This window comes from Melopsittacus undulatus, unplaced genomic scaffold (assembly GCF_012275295.1).
Source record: "Melopsittacus undulatus isolate bMelUnd1 unplaced genomic scaffold, bMelUnd1.mat.Z mat_scaffold_475_arrow_ctg1, whole genome shotgun sequence".
NCBI lineage: Eukaryota > Metazoa > Chordata > Aves > Psittaciformes > Psittaculidae > Melopsittacus > Melopsittacus undulatus.
The window spans coordinates 26,013-49,454 of NW_022994352.1; the positions used below are offsets into that span (position 1 = coordinate 26,013).

Consider the following 23,442-nt stretch of genomic DNA (forward strand, 5'->3'; position numbering starts at 1 on the left):
CCCTGAAATATAAGCACTGTCTCATGGCTTATGTCTCAGAAATCCTTTCTGTTTGATCTGCTTCATGTGGATTTCTTTCTTTAAAAAATTATTATTTTACTGATTCATAATCTAATACTTGCACAACTAAATGCTTCATGCATTAACTAGATAGTTCTGTCACTAGTCATCTCTGCACTTCTGGGGGGAAACACTCTGCTTTAGGCATATCTTCTGCACTGCTTTGTATTATGAAGCAATGTGTAGATATCTGCTAAGTACAGACTTGGCCCTATTAAATGGAAAAGAAAAAAAGGATCAAAAGAAAAGGAAAAGGGAAAAAAATCCCTTTCTAAAAGTAGGCAGAGAGAACATCGGTTCTAAAACTGTCAGGGTAGGTGAATTTTAACAAGGGACAGGAAGGAGAAAAAAGAAATGGAAACATGAAAATATTTGTGTGAAACTCCAATTCTGACCAAGTACATTGTTCAACCCTATAACAACATGGCCCCAAAGAATTTAACCATTTACTCCTTGCAAGATGAGACTACCTTCTAATTACCCCACAATTATTTTTTGAAGTGGTGGCTTAATTATCAGCAGATCGTATAATACATTTTTCAAGGACAATGTTGCCTCATTAAGAAACCATCAAAAGTTCACCAACCAACTAATAATCCACATTTCACAGCTATAAAGTCTGGTAAAATTATAATGACTCAAGAATACCTGGGAGTGAAGAATAATTGGGAATGAAAAAGAGGGAACTGGGGAGAGAGTAGCTATGTGCCACACAGGCTACTGGTGACTCTGTGATGATATTCCAGACATTATGGGTATTTATCCTGTGCATTTCTGTGTGTTTTAAGAGGATATTGTCATCCTCCTCAACTGGAAAAAGAAGTGGGTGACTCAAGGCCACTCAGTTTGGTGACAGTCCTAATAAGGCACTGGTCCAGAGAGCTCCAGTCCAGAAGAGGCAATGTGCGGTACCTCCAACCTGGTTCCGTGTCTGAAATGTTGAGAATTTAGCTCTTACTTCTTACATAGGTTGAAATAATTATGTAAGTCGATTGAAGTAAAGGAGTGGGAGAGTGTTTATATAATATCCTTACTTCTGTTCACTCCAAATAGTTTCCAACATCTATAAAGCATCTGCTGTTTAAACCTGCCACAGCCTCAACTAAACCCTCTATATTGCAATTGATCACATGTGGGCAGACTGCCTGTGAGGGGAGTCCTGCTGAAGCCATGAGGACTCCACATAAGAACAGCAGGACATTTAAAGAGAGGTCTGAAATGTGCTCTAATAAACTGCAGTTGTAATTAGAGCCCACTGGGAAAACCTCCCAAAGAACAGAATGGGTTTTTCTTCTTTCTGTTTTACTGTTCTACTTCTGTTCTACTCTGATGTGACCTAATGGAGAAGTTGCATTTCATTTCATGGAAAATATTCAATTTTGAAGATGATATGTCATTGCTAAATCATAAAAAGGGACTGTGTCAGGTACTGTCAGGGCATACAATATTCAGAAACAACACTGCCAAACCAAAATCACTTTTGCTTCCACTTATCATTTTAAAAAAAAATCCCAAAACCATTAAGGATGTTTTAATGTTTATGGTTTCCCTTACTCACAAGCTGTATGCTAGAGTGCAGAAATGAGTCAACTGCACAGTTTCCTGATTGTTGGAAGTTCACAAAATCAGTAATATGAAACTGGAATTTGTAGGAAAGAGAAGGGAAGACTCAGTAAATAGGTAGAAAGAGAAAACAAAGCAGTTCTGGAGAGCTTCAGAGAGAAGATATTTGTTTCAATTACATAGGCTCTAGCTGCTCATACTGGGAAGGAAAAAGTCATTTTGTAATCACTTTCAAATTTTGTGGAAACAGAGAAAAGCTTGGGAAGTTTTATTTCACCTTGTAGCTGTTAATGTCAGTAGGCATCCCCTCAGCTATTTAGATTCAGAAATTTTAATCATAAGATTATTAGATGCAGGATTTAGAGAGTTTGCTTTGCGCATTTCAAAGTATTGGCTGATTATTTGCTGTTCTTCCGGTCCTCCCTGCAGTTCTGTTGGAGTCCCTTACTTTCCTTGCTTTCTACTGTTCTATGCCAGCTCTACAGGACATAGCTTTGCCTCTCAGATATGCCCTTTAGGGATGTCAGTTCACACTGCCATTCACCTGCACAAACACAAAGGAAAACTTCAGGAGTGTACTACCTCAGCCTTGGCTTCCTCCATCTTAATTACCAAGCAGTAGCTATGCGTTATCTTAGTATTTTAGAAGATGAAGATATGAGAGCAACACAGACAATATTCAGTGTTAGACAGTATGCCACACTTTGTATACTGCAGGATTTTTACTAGCTGAAGTTTCATCCCTTTGCAGATACGAAGAGAAATGCAAGTTTAAAAATCTTACCTTGACTGAACATGTTTATGTGTTCAGAGCCCTCTCTGCTTAGTGATACTTTGTAGAATTACTACCTTCTAATCCTCTCTCCTCTTAGGCCTTCACAGGGAGTGCAACTGTGCAGGAGAGAACAGGAGTCTGCCCAGGCTCAGCAGCTGCTGACAGCCACACAGCAGAATGCCAAACTCAAGACTAGGGGCTCCCCTTATGGAATCTCTCTTGAAAGAGCTGAGATCACCAAAGCAGGCAATTATTTGCTGACCGTTTTTTAGAATTGCCTTTGGGAAGATTTATTTCCCAATATTTTATTTCTTGCTCAGAAATATCAGCCAAGCAGAACAACGTTCAGGATTCATGCATGCAGGTGTCCTAATGGTATTCTCAGCCTTCTGTGGGACAAAAATTGAGCAACTCAAAAATTTCTAACTGCTTGTTTTTGTAAAACTCAAAACTCAGGAAGTGACTGGGCAGCAGGATGTCATTGTCTGGCACATTTGGACATTGTTCACAGACTTCTGTGTAGTGATGAACATAAATGGTCACTTGGTTGACATCTAGTTAATATGTTCAACAGTACATGTCAGCTTCTGATGTGTGTCAGTTGACATCTGTCACTTATTGGTACATTTCTTAGTGTCGTGGCCAAAGAACTAACAAAATGCCATGATGACAGGAAACTGAGTATTTAAACTGTGCACTATTCCCTTCTGACACACAGGGGAAAGTTAATCTTTCACAGAGGGAGCAAAAACTATGCCTGCTGAAGGTGTGGGCAGACAATATGTTTCCTCTGGAGGCAAAGCCAGTGTGTTTCCTGTTCACAGCCTTACAGTAGAATTCAGTGCCAGCGCATCCTATTTTTAGTCTGCATCGTTTCAGTGACCTAATTTGTATCCTGCCTCATGCACCCTTTCAAAACAGAGTGACAAAATATGGTACAGGGGATGAGTGAGAAGGGGATGAGTCCTGGTTTTCAGAATATTCCTAAAGTGAAAATAAAAGAAGAGAGAGAAAACTCTGAGCTTTCAGGTTCTTTCTTAATTGGTATAAAAGAGGCTGGAAAGCACCAAATACAATTTAAATTGTAAACATTTTAAATTATTAAAAATAGGCCTCACTTTACAGAATAAAATTGCACTTTCAGTCAAACTAAGAAATGTATCAATAAAAATGAAATATGCTGAACATATTCAGATAGTCCACAAAAAGGGAAATATAGAAGAAGGAAAAGGCCAAAAAGAATAACATGCAGGATTTTCTAGTAGTATAGTATCATATGAAGTGAAACTGGTTTCTGTCTAGGACCTCATCACTTCTGCTTACTTAGGCTTAAAACAGAATTCTGTACTATTAAAAATTGTACAGAAAACTGTACACTGAAATATATTTAGCATATTTATGCATTCAAGTGCTTCATTTAGGAAAATCTGGGTAGAACATTGTGCGACAATTGCATCTCTTGTTCACATGGCTGAATAACTGCATAATAACAAAACGCTTTTGGGAGGGTGAAGTTTCCTTGGTTTAGAAAGATAGACCAGCTTTATCAAAAGGCATGATGCTGGCATCTGCATCAGCAAGGATGGGGGGTCTCAGATCCCCTCTGCAAATCTCTACTGCTTTCTCACTAAGTAACAAAGCAAGGTGGGTTTTTGTAACATATATGGGCAGGGTGGCGGGGGGAGACAGCTATATGTTTTCAGAAGTATGCTGAAAGCATGGTACAAGTGAGACTCAGGAGTCCTTTCAGGCATTGCTGTGGCCTCTCCATTATCCAAAAGCAATTCTGGCTCCTTCCATCCTACCTTGTTAGGTAATGCAGTCACTGCTCCTTGGTTCTCTCACCCCAGTTTTCTGGCCCTGCAGGACTTCATCTCAGCCTCTGCTCTGATTCTTGTCCCCCATGCTTGTATGTCCTCAAGATGTTCCCACCCACCATCCCCTCCTGGGTTCAGTCAGTCCTCGACAGACATGTCCTGTTTCCAGTTCTTAACATTAGCAATGGCCTTTGGAGGCCTGATCAGCAAATCTTCCTCTCCCACCCCCCTTGCCTTGTCAGTCAGCATCTTTCTCCTTTCTGCACTCACTGTCCAGTTTCTTGTGGTTGACATTACCAGTCCTGGGCCCCCAGGCCTCTACTGGCCTTCTGCTTGCCTTACCCAGCTCCTTTGCTGGATCTCCTGCCATTCCCCAAACTGCTTGTCCTTATCTGGTTACCTCCTGCCCTCTGCATTTCAATCAACTTTCTCCCCACTACTGACACCACTCACAGGTGGGCAAGAAATAAAGCCCTGAGATGCCCAGGTCTCCAGTGCACACAAACTGCAGGGATGTTTTGAAAACAGAAAACTTTGGACAGTTCTCGCCAGGATGATAAAAGATACCTCCTTGACAGAGAGCCCATCATGTCTTTGACAGGGCTCCTGCTCTCAGTGCTGAGCATGGAAGTGCTATCAAATGAAAGCTCACTTAATATTTTCAGATGTTAAACGTAATTCATTTTCCATTACTGCGGTTCTCAAAGATGGCTACTGTTTGGGCTAAGAAGTTTCAAAAAAAATCAGCCTGAGGCAGACATCCAGTGTGGAAAATTTCAGTCCAAGTATGAGAAAGTTATAAGCAACTGAAAACAGGGCCTTATAATGAGAAGTGTCAGACAACATCAGTGTTGGAAAGTGCTACCAGCTTGGCCCATAATACAGGCTTTGTTAAAGACATCACCCAGTCTAACGAGTGTTATATCAAGTTATAGGCTAATGCCTTTTGCAACTGCTGAGTTATAAAATCTTTAATGCTCTTTTTGGTTATAATGGTAAAACTGGCAGCAACTGGGAAAGATTTACAAAGCCGGAGAAGAAGTAGAAAACCTGAGGTTTTCTGTTGCGGTTAAGTTACAAGACTGGGAACTGAGAAATCTGAATAATATTCTTGGCAACACCACAAGCTTCCTGCATGACTTAGGTCTAGCTGAAGGTTAACCTCTTGGTGCCTCAGTTTCCTCACCACATTTTTGGGATAGTGCTTATTCCATTTCCTAGGCAGTGCTGGCATCCTGAACTGGCTTTCTGCACTTTAATGACGTGATACACTAATCCTCTGTAATTTCTCACAGAAGGGAAAAAATCAAACTTCTCAGCTTTGAATCTATCACTTGCATAATGGGAAGAAAGCAAGGAGGAATTTACTGGAATTATCCAGAAGTTGCAGTTTTGCTGGGCTCTGTCCCCAGAAGCACAGAATCCCTGTGTGTCAGCCCTGAAATATCATATAAACAGTGCTTTGCAACTCCTGTAAATGGTTTGCTGACTTTGTTAAAGGAAGTGGGCTGTCTACATAAAGCTCTTGTCTGGGTCACGGTGACTAAACCTTACTGCAGCATGTAAAGGCTTGGGTTTGTTTTAAATTGGAAACATTCGCATAAGCCTCAACAAATAACAAGGGCATAGAACATAATATACGTCCTTTGATCTGTGGGAGTACAGAGATGTCTCACCAAGTAGATGTAGCCCAGTTCACCTGTACTCTAATCTGCTAATGCCAGCAGGAGTTATGGGGCTAATTCTATTGTGTAATACTGTAAACGTTAGTCATAAATGCTTGTGGAAGATACTGGGGGAAAAAGTACTGGGAATCTGGAAATTATGAAAATTTGAATCACATTCATCTATAAATACCCTGACTTCAAACTCCAGAGATCCTCTTGGTCAAATTCTCCTTTTCTTCCATCCATTGGAACCCCTATAACTGCCAGACCAGTCCAGGAATCATCAGCTGATAGCTAAAGAGAAAACAAAACCTGTATGAAGGTGTCTATTCATGTGAGGTACCAAACATGTATAGTCTGCAACCACTCCTGAGACTCATCAATGTCTGTATAACTGTTCACCATGTTGTTGTTTGCATAAACTTAATTGAACATACTCATGCAGAATACAATTACTCTGATATACTAAGCTACTCTACATGTGATTAAAAACTAACAATGTGTCCTGGGAACAGTTAGCAAAACTGCCAGAATGCAGATAAAAACTGCCTTATTAAAATGCAAAAATCGGTATTTATCTTTCTTGTTATCCCTGTGGGGGCCATTACATGCAATAATGAAAAGATGTCCCTTGAAATGGCATTACTTTTTAATGAGGCTTTTACTCATTGAGCCATAATCTCCATTTTATTAATTACAAGCAGAAATTATTTCCTAAACTGCTGAATTCAAGTGGCTTCTAGAGCTGAGCATTCCCAGTCAGACTTGGACAATTCAGCAAGTGTTGGGCTACAGCTAAGTTAAAGATGTGGGTTGTCTTTACAAGCCAAGCATGTGAAGATCCAACAAGGACATTTACACATCATGGTGTTGGCTTCTAGGCAGTTCTGCAACATATTTTGCAGCACTTTAATTGTTTACAATCCTCTGGTTAACAAAAAACCACCAGGACACCCACCGCGATTACATGCTGTTATTATTTGTCCCCATGGGCACTACTGTGCTTTCTTTTTACTGTGGCACTTGTCTTCATTCAGAGCGTGAACAGCCAGACACTAACTGCTGGCACAGGGCTCCAGCTCTGACTCATTTGCCCTATCCTCAGTACTCAATGGTACTCAGAAAACCCCACCATGAAGGAACTCAAACCTTATGTTTCAGTAAAAGCCTATTTTTATCCTTTCATCTGTCAAAAGCTCATATCTTCCTGAGCTTTTGACCAACAAACCACTCTTAGTTAAAGCAGTGTGGCAAATGTGATGATCCATTATCATGGCTACCACTGCTCCTATTAGTATGCAGTGCTTTACTACACATTTGACATGGGAACTCTTTATTCTGCAACAGAGGGAAACATCTAATTCTGCAAACCGTCACTCCAGAGGCTGCTTAAAACTTGACAGTTCTGAGATTATTTTTATGATAAAATACTAAATTGTTGCCAACACAAAGGTGAATTGTTCAGGCTGTCAATCCAAAGTCTCATAACATGGACCAAAATCTGGAGTTCAGGGGGCCACAAGGGAGCTAACAAAACATTATTAAAGTTAGAAAATTAGGTCATCTAAGGCAAGGAAATTCCAAGATGAATTGACCCTCACCAGCTCCAAGCCTCCCTTTCCTTTTCTAAATTCAGTTTATCTTTTTTGTCCTTATGCCCCAGGTCATTTCATCTCTGCATTTTAAGCTGGTGGCTTTCTCTCAGGTAATGCCTGAATATCAAAAAGGGAGAGGAAAGAAGGAGAGAAAAAAGCTGACTTTTCTTTGGTTTAGTGCCAATACTGAAAGTGTGGGGACTTTTTCAGGTCCATAAAGAAACAACCTATAGTGACATTAAACTGCGAAGCTGTAGTTAGTCTTTCCTGACCATCTGTGTGCTATTGTCTGTCTGCTATCACAGCTTGGCCATTTTGAGACATGCTCATAGCCAGCCCTCTTATTTGCAAAGACACTACATCAAAACCTGCAGATACTAACAATGCTTAAAGAAAAGTTTGCCAGTGATTTTTAAATGGTCAAATCCATTTATTTTTCCCTAGCCTTTTTCTTGGAAATTGCTGAACTGTTCAGCTAAAACGTTCCACAGAGCAAAATATAGCCTGAGTCAGATAGCATGGAAACTTATCATCACTAATGATTGAAGTTTGGCAAGACTGTAAATAGGAGAGTTCAGGTCTCTGGATTAGTCAATGTTAATTATAGGTGGTGCTATCAAACCATTCTACATGATAAATTGCCATTACTTCAATTTCACAGCCTAAAAAACTCTGATCTTTGTGGGAGGTTGGTTGGCAGTAGAGTCCCTTAGAGAGGAGTACAGCATGCGGAGGTTCCTCAAGGTCACGTAGTAGCTGCTGGTGGATCTGGGATGGCATTCAGGAGGGCTGACCTCAGATCTCCGCTATAAACCACAGACTGTCCTTGATTTTGTTTGGCTTGGTAATGCTTCCTTTGTCTTGATCATATCACTTTCCCATACTTTTCTTCACTGTTGTCTCTGTCTTCCCTTTCTACAATTTCCTTGGCTTCCCATCTCACAGTGTTTCAGCATTTATCCTTACACTTTCCCTGGACATCTGACTCCCTGAGAGTTTAACCCAGTTTGGCTGCCTTCAAGGAGAGGTATGGTTTCCATTCCAGCAGGCAACAGAGCTGGGTACATATTCTCTCCCCACATTCACCCTCTTCACCTCAAGCTTCATGACTTCTGTTTGGCCTCCAGAGAAAAAAGGAGATGGGCTGGCTTGCTTTCTTGGTAGCTGCGGGAGGAAGAGCTGGAAGCCTGGTCTAGTATCTGTAGGATTTGTTTATATGTCACATTCCAAGTGGTATAGGAAAGTAACATTCTAAATGACCGTAACCTCTGGTTAGTGACATTTGGCAGTTATATGGTTTGCTTGCACCATATTTATGTTGCCTCAGTCAAGTCTTAATTATGAACATCCTGATTTTTCCACCAGTTTTCCCAGGAAGTTCACCATGCCCACATCAATCAGATCTGCTTTATTTAGCCCTTCCAAAAATGTGCGTTTTTGGTTAAACTGAACGTGTCTAGGTTGAATGCAAGGTTTTCCAAAGTGACTTCATTTCCTAGTACTAAAGAAGTGTGGGGGCTTGATGTTTGTCCCAGTGCCCAGGCAATATCATCTCTCTGCAGTCAGGCCTGGCTGGCTGAGCCAGGGCTGTCAGTGAGGGGGCTGTCCACCATGAGAGGTGCAGAGAGATGGGCAGCTATCACCCAGAGGAGCTCTGTCCCTGGAAAGGGAGAGGTCTCTCATTCCTTCCTATCCAGGGGTGTCTCATTTTGTGAGTACCTTTGTCCTGACTGCTGGGGCACACCCAGCAGAAATGTTGTCACAGCTGACTTTCCAGGTTCTTGAGCTCAGGAGTGTTGCATCCCAGGTAGAAGGAAGTGTAGCAGGAGGGCCAGGAGACCTCCTTGGATGGATAAGGAGCTGCTGAGGAAAATTCAAAGGAGAAAAGAGGGTTATAAAAGGTGGAAGCAAGAACAAGTGGCCTGGGATGAATACAGGGATGTCTGGGAAGCTAGAGACCAGGTTAGAGAAGCTAAGGCCCAGTTAGAATTAAACTTGGCTAGGGATGTTAAAGATAACAGGAAGGGATATTATATGTATGTAGCGGATAAAACACAGAATAGGAACAATGTAGGCCCCCTCCAGAAGCTATCGGGAGAACTGGCTACACAGGATTTGGAGAAGGTTGAGGTTCTGAATAACTTCTTAGCCTTAGTCTTCACTGAAAAAGGCTCTGACCGCACCATCCAAGTCTTGGAAGGCAGATGCAGGGACTGTGAGATTGAAGACCCTGGACCCACCATAGGAGAGGATCTGGTTCAAGATCTTAAAAACCTGAACTTACAGAAGTCCATGGGAAATGATGAAATCCATCCACGGGTCCTGAAGGAGCTGGCGAATGAAGTTGCTAAGTCACTGGCCATCATATTTGAAAAACCATGGCAGTCAGGTAAAATTCTCAGTGACTGGAAAAAGGGAAATATAACCCCCTTTTTCAAGAAGGGGAAAATGGATGACCCGGGGAATTACAGACCAGTCAGTCTCACCTCTGTGCCTGGCAAAATCTTGGAGCAGATTCTCCTGGAAGGCATGCTAAGGTACATGAAAAACAAGGTGCTTGCTGACAGCCAGCCTGGCTTCACTAAGGGGAAATCCTGCCTGACCAATTTGGTGGCCTTCTATGATGGGGCTACAGAACTGACAGACAGGGGTAGAGCAGTTGATGACATCTGCCTGGACTTGTGCAAAGTGTTTGACACTGTCCTACACGACATCCTTGTCTCTAAATTGGAGAGACATCAATTTGATAGGTGGACCACTCGGTGGATAAAGAACTGGCTGAATGGCCTCATGCAAAGAGTTGTCAATGGTTCAATGTCCGGCTGGAGACCAGTAACGAGTGGTGTCCCTCAGGGATCAGTGTTGGGACTGGTCTTGTTTAATAGCTTAGTCGGTGACACGGACAGTGGGATTGAGTGCACCCTTAGCAAGTTTGCTGATGACACCAAGCTGTGTGGTTCGGTTGATACGTTGGAGCGAAGGAATGCCATCCAGAGGGACCTTAACACGCTTGTGAGGTGGGCTGATGCCAACCTTATGAAGTTTAACCATGACAAGTTCAAGGTCCTAGACCTGGGTCGGAGCAATCCCAGGCACAGCTACAGGTTGGGCAGAGAAGAGATTCAGAGCAGCCCTGTGGAGAAGGACTTGGGGGTGTTGGTTGATGAGAAAATGAACATGAGCTGGCTTCAGTCTGTGCTCACAGCCCAGAAAGCTGGGTTGCATGAAAAGGAGCATGACCAGCAGGTCGAAGGAGGTGATCCTGCCCCTCTACTCTGCTCTTGTGCAACCTCCCTTGGAGTATTGTGTGCAGTTCTGGTGTCCTCAACATAAAAAGGACATGGAACTGTTGGAACAAGTCCAGAGGAGGGGCCACGAGGATGATCAGGGGACTGGAGCACCTCCCATATGAAGACAGGCTGAGAAAGCTGGGGCTGTTCAGCCTGGAGAAGAGAAGGCTGCGTGGAGACCTCATAGCAGCCTTCCAGTATCTGAAAGGGGCCTATAAAGATGCTGGGGAGGGACTCTTTGTTAGGGACTCTAATGACAGGACAAGGGGTAATGGGTGAAAACTTAAGGGAGGTTTAGATTGGACATAAGGAAGAAATTCTTTACTGTTAGGGTGGTGAGGCACTGTAATGGGTTGCCCAAGGAAGTTGTGAATGCTCCATCCCTGTCTTTGTTCAAGGCAAGGCTGGATGAAACCTTGCATGGCATGCTTTAGTGTGAGGTGTCCCTGCCCATGGCAGGGGGATTGTAACTAGATGATTTTAAGGTGCTTTCCAACCCTAACTATTCTGTGATTCTATGATTCTAAACCACAAGAAAATGCAGAATGGAGTTACTCAGACACCCCATTAACTTACTGCAACGGAGCTGGAGCTAATAAATCCCTAAAAACCCAAGTTGAAGGCTCTGTCAGGTGTTTTGTCACCACACTTCCCAGGCAGTGGAAAACCAGGGTAGAGCCATCCAAACTGACTATTTTACCCAGGCCAAAGACTATACACAAGTAGCTAAAGAGCTTTCATACCCATCTGTCCCTATAAGCAAAGCGGCTGTAGTTGCCAGGGTGCCATGCCAGCATTAATCTTCCCTCCCAAAGCCAATTGCCTGGCTTTTGGTGTCTGTGCATCTTTGGCATAACCAATTCACAACTCCAAGATAGCTGGGAGCCCTCTGCACCATTATATTGTTTTTTTTTTTTACTTCCTTCTAGAGCAATTGGCAGGATAACCCGCAAACCCTCCTGGGCTCAACAGCAAAAGCTGAAAGGTTCTGTCTGGGTGGGTTCTGACTTGTTACCTGGAGCTAATGGAAAAAAGTACACTTAGCTGACACGCCAGGCAGAGGTGCTTGACCTCCAAGTGTTCATCTCTTCATTAGTTTTGCTTTAGAGAAGCTGTGGCAGCAAAGCAGGGTGGGTATTCCCTCTTGCTCTACCCAAACACGGCCCATGTGATGCAGATCTGGACTTCCCAGGCCTTTTATCAAACCAGCAAATGCAGCCAGGCTGCCAAGACCAAACTTTCAAAAGTCAGAAACAGCTCCAAAACATCACAGAACTTGCTTAAAACCACAAGGTGTTTCTCAGATGTTTCCTCTGGGCACTGCGTTTTATTCCATTTTCAAGTGGAAACCAAGAGAAACATACTTATTCTAAAAAAAAAGAAACCTGAAAATGTTTCGTGTGAGCACTAGATTCCAAAAGATTAAGAGTCACGAAGGCTTTCAACTCTCATAAAAGCTCTGGAAATAACTTAATTTTAATTTCAAAACCCTCAGGTATAAAAGGAACATTTTTGATAAAGCAAACTCTGACTCATTATAACACATTTTATCTTCATTCATACATGCTTTTGATGCAGACTGTGTCTTGGATTGCAAAGCCTCATGTGTGTGTGTGTGTTCTTTTTTCTTTTTTTTTACCTTCACAGCTTTTTTTGGAAAATACCTCAATGAATACAATGGCAGCTACATCCCTCCTGGGTGGAGAGAGTGGGTTGGATTAGTGAAGAATTCTCGCTTCTATAATTACACCATTTCTCGCAATGGTAACAAAGAGAAGCATGGATTTGATTATGCAAAGGTACTTTCCAGACACATAAATGCCACATCATTAATCCATATTAAGATAGCTTTCAGATAATTTATTAACTAGATAATTAATTAATTAACCAATTACAACCACAAAATTGAGATGTCATTTTCTCTCCATGTCACAGCAGATCAATTTCCACATAAGAATATTAATCACACAATGGAAGAAAGTTTACAAAGGCTCTTCAGTAGAGCCTGGTGATTCAACCCTTCCTTTCTCCCTTCCTCCTCCCTCTGCTAGAAAGTGATGGTTCGGTGGCAGAAGCAAATAGTAAATAAAGACCTTTCCCCAAAATAATTGTGTTCCTTGCACTACTGAAATCTGAACGGAACTGACTGTTTTCAGTTACTACCTACATAAGAGACCTTGGTTAATGTTGTTTTCCATTATACAGTGGACACCAAAAAAAAGGCTGTCAGCCTTTGTTGTCAGACTCTGGGTGTGACTATGAGAAAAGATAAGCACGAGAATACAGCCATTGGAAAACTTTAGAGCTTGTTTATGCTCTTGACAAAGTTTGGAAAGTATGCCAAGGTGACCTGCCCACTGCCGTGAAGTTTCTCAGAAAGGCTTAGGAGTGCAGATCACAGACTTTCCAGCCTGGAGAAAGCAATCTGGAATTTCCTCAGACTGCAGCTTACGGAAGATGATACAGATGTTGCAGCTGTGGTGTCTGACCCATGTAATGAGATTTTATTGGAAGTTTGCAATGCCTGCTTCTGATTTCCCCACATGTAGAAATCACATTATTATATATTTATATAAAGTAAAAAAAAAATAATGAATATTGGTTAGTTATACATTCCTTACACACCCTGTGTATGTAGCTAGAATAAATAGGGAAATAGGAGGGGAGTAAATGCTTTTGGAGAACAGTCATACAGACATTTCGCTTGAACAGCCCACAAACCCAGAAATTATCACAACCCTGGTGCCTCACATTCATTGAAAACCAAAAGTGGAAACCAAAAGGTGACTCACTGTCTCTTCCATATCCTTGCAGAGACTGTAGCAGCAAGGGCTACTGGGTGTGCTCCAAGCATGCTACAGGAGAGGGGAAGGGGCAGGGGGGACAGGGAATGGGCAAGCATGGAGGTCACAGCTGGTTGGCTTGTCCTAGTACTGACATGCGGCACAGACCTTGTCCCTCAGGCTCTGCTTTTGCAGCTGTTCGGGGCCTTGAATCCACAACATAAGATTAGTCATGCCTGGAAGTGCTTGAAATTACAAACATTGTCTCAGCACTTTCTCAATGAAGCTCGCGCTAGACCTCCAGGCCAACAGTGAATACTCCAAGGTGGCAGGTGGTTTAATTTAAGTTTTCATCTTTTTTTCTTAGCTCCATTTCCTCCCTTCCCCTCGTAGGCTTCCATTTGCCACCTTGGCTGTGGGTTAAGCCAGTTTATTAGCGAGTCACAAACCTTAATCTCAGCAGCTGCACTTCTTAAAGTTGCACAATTAACAGAGCCTGCAGGAATTCAACTGCTCCCTGCATTGGTTTTTGCAACTTCTTTGGTAAAGATTTTTGCAGTCTGCTGCCTGTTGTAGCTTTCTTCCACTTTGTACATACATAAAAGTACACTCTGAACAAAATGTGGGCAAGAAATGTTTATGTAAACAGAAAACCATGCAAGCGTCAATGATCTCTTGCAGTTAGGAGCCATTACCTTGTGAAAGTGTTTTTTTCAGTGAAATTCAAAAATCATATCTTTGTCAGTATAGTCTGTTATTTTTAAATGTTACCTAGCATTATATTACAAAATCTGGTAATCATTTTTACTTAATGCCTTCTGTTGTATCTGATTTGCAAAATACTGTCTCATTTTATGTGGCATCGCCAGCTTAAGAAAGTCATTACTGCACAGTCTCCCCTATGCTCCCTTGAATCATACATCTCTTTGATGGTACGTTTTTACTTCCTGATCTGAGCTTTAATGAGGGCTTGAAAATAGCATAATAACATGATAGTATGTGATCTAATTAATCTTGCACTTTGTAACTTTTGCTTTGTGTTAATCATATGTTCCAGGACTACTTCACAGACCTAATCACTAATGAGAGCATTAATTACTTCAGAATGTCTAAGAGGATATATCCCCATAGGCCCATAATGATGGTCATCAGCCACGCTGCGCCCCATGGCCCTGAGGATTCGGCACCCACAGTTCTCAGAGCTCTACCCCAATGCTTCACAGCATATGTAAGTCAAATTCACATGCTGCCAGACCCACTCCTTGTAGCTGCTTCTTGTGAGATACTTGTTTATGGAGATGTTGCAGGAACAGAGAATTCAAATATAAGAAACGCACAGTAAGCAGCAAGTGTTTGCTTGTTTCTCTTGCTGTGCTTGCTCCTCTCTGGGAGAAGAGTGACAGCTCTGGCCATTATTAAAGCAAAGAGAAGCTCTTTTCCTCCTGGGAAGTTGTGGGAGATTAAAAGGTCAGTATTTGGCTTTGTAAGGGCAGCTTCTTACAATACCCTGAAAATATGTAGATGCAGGTCAGGATCTGTTGGAAAGATATTACTTCCTTCATCTTCCTCTAAGATATGTGCTTCCTGGGCTCTAACTAAGTGAATACACTGAGTAAAAACACCCTTTCGTAGCTTTTGAGTGCAGCAGATTTGTTTTTAGACTAGATGCCAGCAGATTCCCAAAATAGCCTTTTAAAGACTGCAGTTTTAAATTAAATATACTTAATCTTTTCTGGTCACTTAGCTACAACAGTAATTTTTGAAGAATTCCTCATTTTGTTTCTAGAACTTAAACCAACTCTGGGTAAAATTCTGTAGATAGTCCTGGATTCCACATCTTGCTTAATACCCTCTTAAGCATATTCTGGGTCCTTTTCCTCATAGTGAGGTGTTATGGAAGCTTTCCATTGCCTTTCTGTCTACCATGGGCACATAGACCACTTTTTCCATTTGTGCTTAAGAGATGTCTTTGCACCTCTTTCCACACTAATAAAATACTTTACCTGTACTGTACATTGATTTGACCTCTGAGAATGAGGAGGAATCACCTTCATCTCACAGTGAAAAACCTCTTTGATCTACAAATTGCCTTTTGGACATTCTAGCTCACACTAGGGAATGTTTTTTGTAGTTATATTAACTACTTTAAAATTGCAAGGAGTAGTAGTCACTGCATAAACTGCATGCATAAACTCATCACCAGTTATGGCCAGAAAGACATTGTTCATGGCACATGGTTAAATATTTGTTACTTTGTACTTTTTTGCCTTCCTATTGGCTGCTACTTTCTAGATGTGCCACTTTCCCTGACCTTACATACTTAACTGTATTTTTCTTATCCTATATTCTCAATGATCCCACATTCCTGAGTCTAGACTTTGCAAGTAAAGCAAACCAGCCAGCAGTGTCTCATAGCTATTTAGATGTTCAGGATAATTTCTACCTGTGTACAGAAGTGATGAGATTCAAGTTTGTGTATATTCACTTTAAACTGGTTCTCAGGTAATCATGCTGAAGAATTATTATCACCTTTTTATATCCAAAAGGTAAAATAAGACAGACATGAACGCACAAAACCTGCCACATTGGGTTGTATGAAAGAACTTTCTAACTCAGGATCCTGACTTAATGTGATTCAGCAGAAGGCAGCAGGGTTTGTTTGAGGAGGGGGGAGACAACACTCAGACAGACAAAACCTCACAAAAAAAACTGGGAGAGATTAATTTTCCCTGTTTTTCCAGCTTCTGAATATTACCAGTTCAGGCAAAGCATCAGGCCACTGTGCCCCGTTCCCTCTGTACCAGTCTGATCACTATTTGAACTGCAGTGGCAGCCCCACATCTTGTGGCCACAAGTTCCACAGTGTCCTCTGTATACTGGGGACAAAGGACTGCCTTTTCTTTCCTTCTAACCTGGAGCTTGCCCATGCAGGGTCTCCCCTGCTTCCCATCTTGTGAAGAATAATGAAAGTCACTACATCAAATTTAATGGACCTCTCCCATGTCTTCTTTCAATCACCCCTTTTCATAGGAAAGAGAGTTATATCTATTTGTTGTCGCTCTGTTCACAGATTGCTTCCCATTTAGTGGCACAGATTGCCTGGCCTCAGGCAAGCCATCCTGTCTGCTGGGGGACTATCCATCATTCAGGAGGGTAGAATTGAAACTGTTTCCGCTTAGCTGTGGGGACTGTGTCTGGAAGAAAAGCACTGAATCATTGTATCTCACCCTACCTCTCCTCAGGCCAAAGCAGCTCATTTTAGGCTCCATGCTCAGTGTCCTCTGATAAAAGAGTGCTTGTAGGGAACTTGCATGGGTTTATCATGCTCCTGGCACTTTCTAATGCTTTGTGTTTTCAGCCTACTTGTTTTCTAGCTCGTGCTGCTAGAACCAAGGGTTTAGGTTAGCATCCAAAATCATAACACCCTCTCCACCTTACAGGTTGGATGCTATCTGCAAATATCAAGTAAAGATCCTAGTTATCTGTTTGCAGGCTTAGTTTCATTTCAATACTTTAATTTTTATTTGCGTGCACTACTGGGGTCTGAATACCTTTCCCTGCTAGGCTGCTTGTGAGAATACCCAGAATATGAGACTCAGCTGTGCTGCTTCTTGTCTTCTGGTGTTGTTGAGTTTTGGCACACCCTCTTGCAAAGAGTTTTTTTCTCTCATGACCTTAAGAGATCCTTGCTGGGTTGTTTTGTGTTTCTTCTTTCATTGACTGACTGCATGTGTCTGCAGACTAAGAAATGAGACAAATTGAGATAAACTGCCAATCTGTGTGGCTGAGGCCTCCAAGTAACTGATTTCCCTAGCAAAAAAATATTAGCAACATGCTCTAAAAGATATAGGAAGTTTAGTTCTCATGGAAATATTCTGTGTTCCCTGTGAAAACAGCACAAGAACAATAAAATCTCTCCTGCCAAGGTTTGTATAATTTGAACGTTTAACCCTTAGTGTTCTTCCTTGGTGGTCAAGCAACATTTGAATCCATTTCTTTCTGACCTCGGTGGCAGCCATCTGACCCTGGATTTTGTTTTTAAAAATGTAGTTGCTATATCGTGTTACTGTAACGCCTACCTCCAACAAAGAAGGGAAACCAGGTCAAAAGCTGCTTGCTGGCTTTACAACTGAGATGGAAGGTTATACCTACAAACCAAGGATTAAGATAGCCTGTCAGCCACTTGTGAGGGGAAGTTTTGCTTAAAAGGACAGTAGCTGAAGCAGACCCTTAAATTAGGCAATGTTTCTTTGCTGGTAAAGTACCTGTCATGTGATTGAAATATTGCCTTTATAAATAAAACAAACAAACAAACCCAAACACAAATAAAATATTTGTTTAGGAGAAGTTTTCCATTTGCACATATGAAGAGGGGAGCAGCCACAGCAGGAAATGCTCCAGTTCAGAGAGAGTATTTCTGCCCTCAAATGTGGGCGTCTGTTGGTCTCATTTCCCCACTTAACAATGTGGAAAGAAGAAAATTAAATGAAAGCAGCAGCGAAGTCTGTAAGATCTATGAAAAAATCACCAAAGACAAAAAGAAAAGCAAGAATTGCAAAGCAGTGTAACCTTACAGTCATGTCCTCCTCAGCAAAAACAGGCCTGCTTGAGTGCATGAAGAGCCTTGCAAGGACAAGAAAGGTAATGATGTATACACTGCTTAATCATTAATTTTAAGTGGTTCCTGCTAATTCTCATTAGCTCCAGTTTAACATGAAACACACACTACATCATCCTGGAAGGCAGCAGACACTCTACTGTTTTAAGCATACCATGTCTCTCTCTCACTCTCCCACCTTAAATATGTCTTATTTGTGACACCTAAAAATATTTCTGAAAATTTATCCTGGCTACTATCACCAAAATGAAGGATTATATTTTCTGAAAAGAAATCATACTAATGCATGTACTCTAGCTGTGGCTCTAGAAACCATTCTGTGGAAGAAAATGGGATTTGAGAAGATGTACTAGATGAAAAGCAATACCTATGTTTTTGCTGTGGTATGAACATCATCTGTGGGGGAATAGGGTTGGTAGACCTTTAGAAATATTGCTAAATATGAAGTTATGACACAAGAAATGGCTCTCTAGGTGTCCCTGGGCAGCTGTTAAAGGGGCAATCTTGTTCCATCGGACAGCTGAGGCGGGAAAGCACTGACCCAAAAAGATGGTCTAAATGAAAACCTAAATTCCCAGTTGTGTTCAGCGCCTCAGGCACTTTAGCTTCCCTTTACCTTCAAGTGTGAACCAGTCTTGGGGGAACTGTGAATCATACCTAAGCTGTTTATAAACTGTGAAGCAAACATTAGAAGCAAAAATCTGTGGGAGGCAGGTTTACTGAAGAATGTAAAAAATGGAAATCTGGAACACTGATGTTTGTGCTGAGTTAAAGATCCTTGGGCTGGCAGGAGGACTGACAGCCAGATTAGATAGACTGGAAGTTATACTGCTGCCAAGCTGAAAATCTAAGGAGGAGCAGCTACAAGTGGTATCTTGGAAGAGACTGGAAAGTTTTCCAAGATAATGTGAGAAAATGTAGATAATTCAAGAGGGCAAAAGCTTTATATTTAAAGATACTGTGAAGGGTGTTGATTGACCACGTCTGGCTGTAGCCATGTGTTTGCAGTAATGAAGCATGCAGAACAGTTCTGTTGCACCTCTGCATGCCCATTCACAGTCTTAACTGTGAATTTGGGGTGTGAGGATGGCTTGCATTCAGGATGCCTTCTAATTGCTGAGTCTGAGCCTCACACAGCCACCAGTTATGATGGTACGTCTTGTAATGTGGGGCACTTACTTACTCATTAGAGTGGGATCGTACATTTGAATCAGTCATAAAATCTTCATGTATTAGTCTGTGTTGTCACTGCTGGCCTGAGGGCCTACTTGGAGTCCCAGCTTAGAGATTTATGATCAAAATCATTGCACACACCATTACCAGTGTACAGGGCTAGAAGAAATAGTGTGATACAGAAATACAGTAAGATTCTAGTTACACAATTAACTTCTGTATCAGCAGCAAATATCTATTCCTAAAAATAAAAAGGTGTTATATTTAACGGGTAGACAACTTTTTTCTTCTTTATTGTGAAATATAGCAGTTGTTTACACTTCAGGAGTGAAACTTTCATACCTCACATCCCCAAATATATAAATATCCCTGGGTTTCAAAGATTCTCCACTTAAAAGGCTGAAAAAATAGACCAAGAATGATGAAATTCAACTTCACATTAATACTGACCATGCACTGATCATGTTTTTTTGACTTTTAATTCTGCCCAGAACCAAGGCTTCCTGCTTTCCAAGAACATTGTCGAAAGCCTGGAAGTCTACTTTCCCTGGAAACCAAGGATTTGCTTCCTTTGTTTATTTACCCTTTTTCGGAAGAAATATGATCACTGATGTAATGTTTGTTCATCATATCTCAAGGAATAATATAGGTGTTAATTTTGAACAAGAGGCCGATTAATTTAACAATGAGTTTTAGCATGGATATTATTTTAAAGATTTGTTGACTTCTATTTTCATGAAATGAAAATATTCCTGGGGTGTACAAGTACTGTATTATTTTCACTAACTGGAGGATTCCCAATCCAAACAGAAGATTAAGCCAAACACTTTGGGATAAAAAACCCCCGAGAGCTCTATGGAATTAATCAAAACCAACATTTTTAGGCAGTATTTTTGTGAGGCAGGATTTTCTTTTGTTGAATAGGAACAGGAGGGAATTAGGAGATTGTAAATAGAGGCAAATACAGATTTTATAGTGTGAACAATTGAACAAATGTTTGTAACAACCTTGTTTCTTTCCACATTAACCCATCTATAAGGAACATGTATAGATTTAGATCAAATTTTTAGAAAGCAAGTGTTTAATTTAAAGTTGCACTGAATTCTGGGAGCTTTTGAAACATGCTGTACTCTTCTTTATTTCTTTTCCACACAGATACCACAACTGTGTAAACAGAATTAGCCAAGCCGAATCTCCCATTCTTTGCTTAACTTGTAAAATACCTTTTTGTAATAATGATTTGCAGAAGGATTGTATTCCATTTGATTCATGGAATTCACACAAAAAGCAGTTCAGTTACTAGTAAAAGATAATCTAAAGTAATTCCTAAAATGATTTGCTGTTTGGGGACCCCATTTCAATAGGTCCTCAAGTGGAAACATCCATTCTTTTGTGCTATTTAGGATTTTTTATTTCTTGTCAAAACTTGAAGTTATTGTGATGTCTTAGAAGCCAAATAAGATGCATTCTCTATTTTGAAGTTAAAATTTAAAATACAAATATGTTGTCAGAGTAATTAAAATGTGTGATATGAAATGCTGATTGTTCATGTAACTAAAGGGTATTGAGGCCTTTTGGATTCAGGGCCACAAAGCTGAGTGCTAATATAGTTTCTTTCCTCTCGTTATAACTTTAATTATCTGCTTGAACTGATGCTTACAGATAAACAAATGATAGATCTCATGGTGAATCTTTCTTTAAAAGAGAAAAGTGCACTAGTACTTAGCAGCTATTTACTCCTTCTATAACCTACAGAACACTTAATTATCACCACTGGGGCTTTCCTCTTGCAGTTTAAACAGGTGGTAAAGAGACAGGAAGTGCAATTTCCATGGTGTAGTATGAAAAAAATAATACACGTTGATATTGAGACATTAAGAACCCAAACCACAAGTTGTTACTTTCCTGAGGATACTGTAATCTAAGGCCTAGAGAAGGACAATATTAATTTGCTTTTTTGTTTTTTTGCAAATGTGCACATGAAATGGGGATGATTTCTCTGTAAATGTATTCACGTAAGTAAATGGTTATGAAATCTCAGGGTTTATTTATTGTTATCATACTGAGCACGGTGTTTATGGAAAAGTGCCTGACTGGGTTCAGCAGTTGTTGTTAAGTATTTGGATTTTTTTGTTTGTTTGTTTGTTAAACTACGGGCAGCAATTTGAAATTTTATGAACCTGGCATGTTCTAGTATCCTGCCCAATGATGGAATTTCAGGAAGTCTCTGTGTAGTACGTTCCACACGGTATGTGTTGGACAAATGTAAGTGAGCAACTGATGCGATCTAGATCAGTCCAAGCTAGTATAGCCTGTATGAATGCTAAATACTGTACCTTTTTAGTAAACTAATCATTTGCTCTCTCAGTACTTACCCTCTCTACAAATTTAATATTCGTGTAGTATGTTTTTAGAACAGAGTTACATGAGGTGGAGCACTTTTTCATGTATCTATTTTTGTAATGTGTAAAATGAAACTCTCAGTCAGTCTCTGGGCACACATTCAGAATTTTAAGTGCTTTACTATTTGCTGATCAACTAGCAAGAATGACCTTGAAATCAGAAACTGCACTCTGGGGCAGCATCTGAGAGCTACTCAGAGCAGGCCAGCAAAGATCAAAAGGCAGGTGAGCAGTAGCTCCTTGACCAGATTTACGGACCATGGGTAACCTGAAAAATAATGGGATACCTGGCATTGTCTGCTAATCATGGATCAACAAAATGGGCTTAAGACAAGATAGGCTTCCATTACTGAAAAGAGGCAATAGTGAGAAGAGACAATAGAAGACACATCTGCAATCTTGTATTCACAGTGCAAAGAGGAATCAAGGAAATGTAGATGTCGATGTTACTTTACAGCAGTGATTGTCAATACACAGTAAAGTTGTTCCCAAAAAATGGAAGAATAGAAACTGTGACAGACTTTCAGTGTCTTATAACAGTTGAACATTTAGTTGATATCTCCAACTGCTTCAAGAAAAAATGTTGTGATAAACAGTTATCACTGACAGGGAAGATGTCTGTCCTGCTTGGAAAGGTTTTCAAAAATCAGCAATATTCTCCCCAGAATTCACCTCTGTTGGGTTTGTTTGTTTATTTTACACACAAAACGGTAGACAAATCTGAAGGCATGTCAGATCTTGTGCCAGGCAAGTAGTGCTGTTCTGGTGGATTTCTGCAAGGCACAACAAAAGGGGTCTGCAGGGAATATAGGTGATCTGGATTCCTTTCTGTCTCTTCCTTAGTACTCTTTCTCCTTTACTTTGGACCCCTGTGTCACATTTCTTCCATCAGCCACTGCACTGGGTATTTCTCAGAAGGTCCTGTTCCTTGAAGTGTCTGGGAGGAAAATTCTACTCACTCTCTGCCTACTGCATTTCTCACCCAGAACAATTCACAATGCATTTGGAAAGTGTCTGTGAAAGGGTTTTAAACCGCCCTGCTAAACCCTTGAGTGCTGCTTTTAGAGACTATCCATTATGTGGAGGAGGCTCCTCACAATGGGCTGGGAACATGAGACCTGAGCTTGCTTCAGCAGCTGGCTCTCCTTCCTGGCACAGTGGCAGGCTGTCACAGTGCTGCTGGCTGAGTGCAGCTCACAGCCACCTCATCCCTCTGTGGCAGGCCCCTCAGGAGTCCACTAAAAAAAAAAAAAACCCCAGGCTTTCGCTGGAAAAAAGCTGGTTAATCAAAACTGGTTAATCAAAACTGAGCTCTTTCATGGGAAAGCATCTTGTTTGACAAAATTACACAGAAACGGAGGAAAGTTTGCACTGTCAGTGTGCCTAATACCTCGAAACTCTGAAGACTTGCTTCTTCTTCAAGCTCTAGGGCTCCATAAGTCCATCTGCTAGGGCTGCTGGCTAGCCAGCAACCTAGAGGACTGTGCTCCTGGGCTCAATTTCATTGATTTTGTGGTAGTAGAAACACCCCTTTTAAAAATCAGATATTAACCATGGGAAGTGTAAAATATTTTGACTTTTCATCTGAACTAAAAGACTTTCCAGCAGAAGAGTAGTTGTAGTTTATGTTTTGTCCTCTGCTAAGTAGGAATCTAACCTTTCCATATTTCTTAATATGAGCAAAAGTTCACATATCCTT

General features: G+C 41.0%; 1 protein-coding gene across 1 annotated transcript in view; it reads left to right on the plus strand.

Moving 5' to 3' along the window:
• The window catches only part of LOC117438548 (extracellular sulfatase Sulf-1-like), a gene marked incomplete at its 3' end in the record, with an annotated part of 36,021 nt that overhangs the window by 7,299 nt on the left and 5,280 nt on the right, over positions 1-23,442 (plus strand). Inside the window, 3 exon segments of the mRNA XM_034074023.1 lie at positions 12,415-12,566; positions 14,608-14,736; positions 14,738-14,778. Coding sequence (XP_033929914.1) covers positions 12,415-12,566; positions 14,608-14,736; positions 14,738-14,778 — 322 coding nt within the window.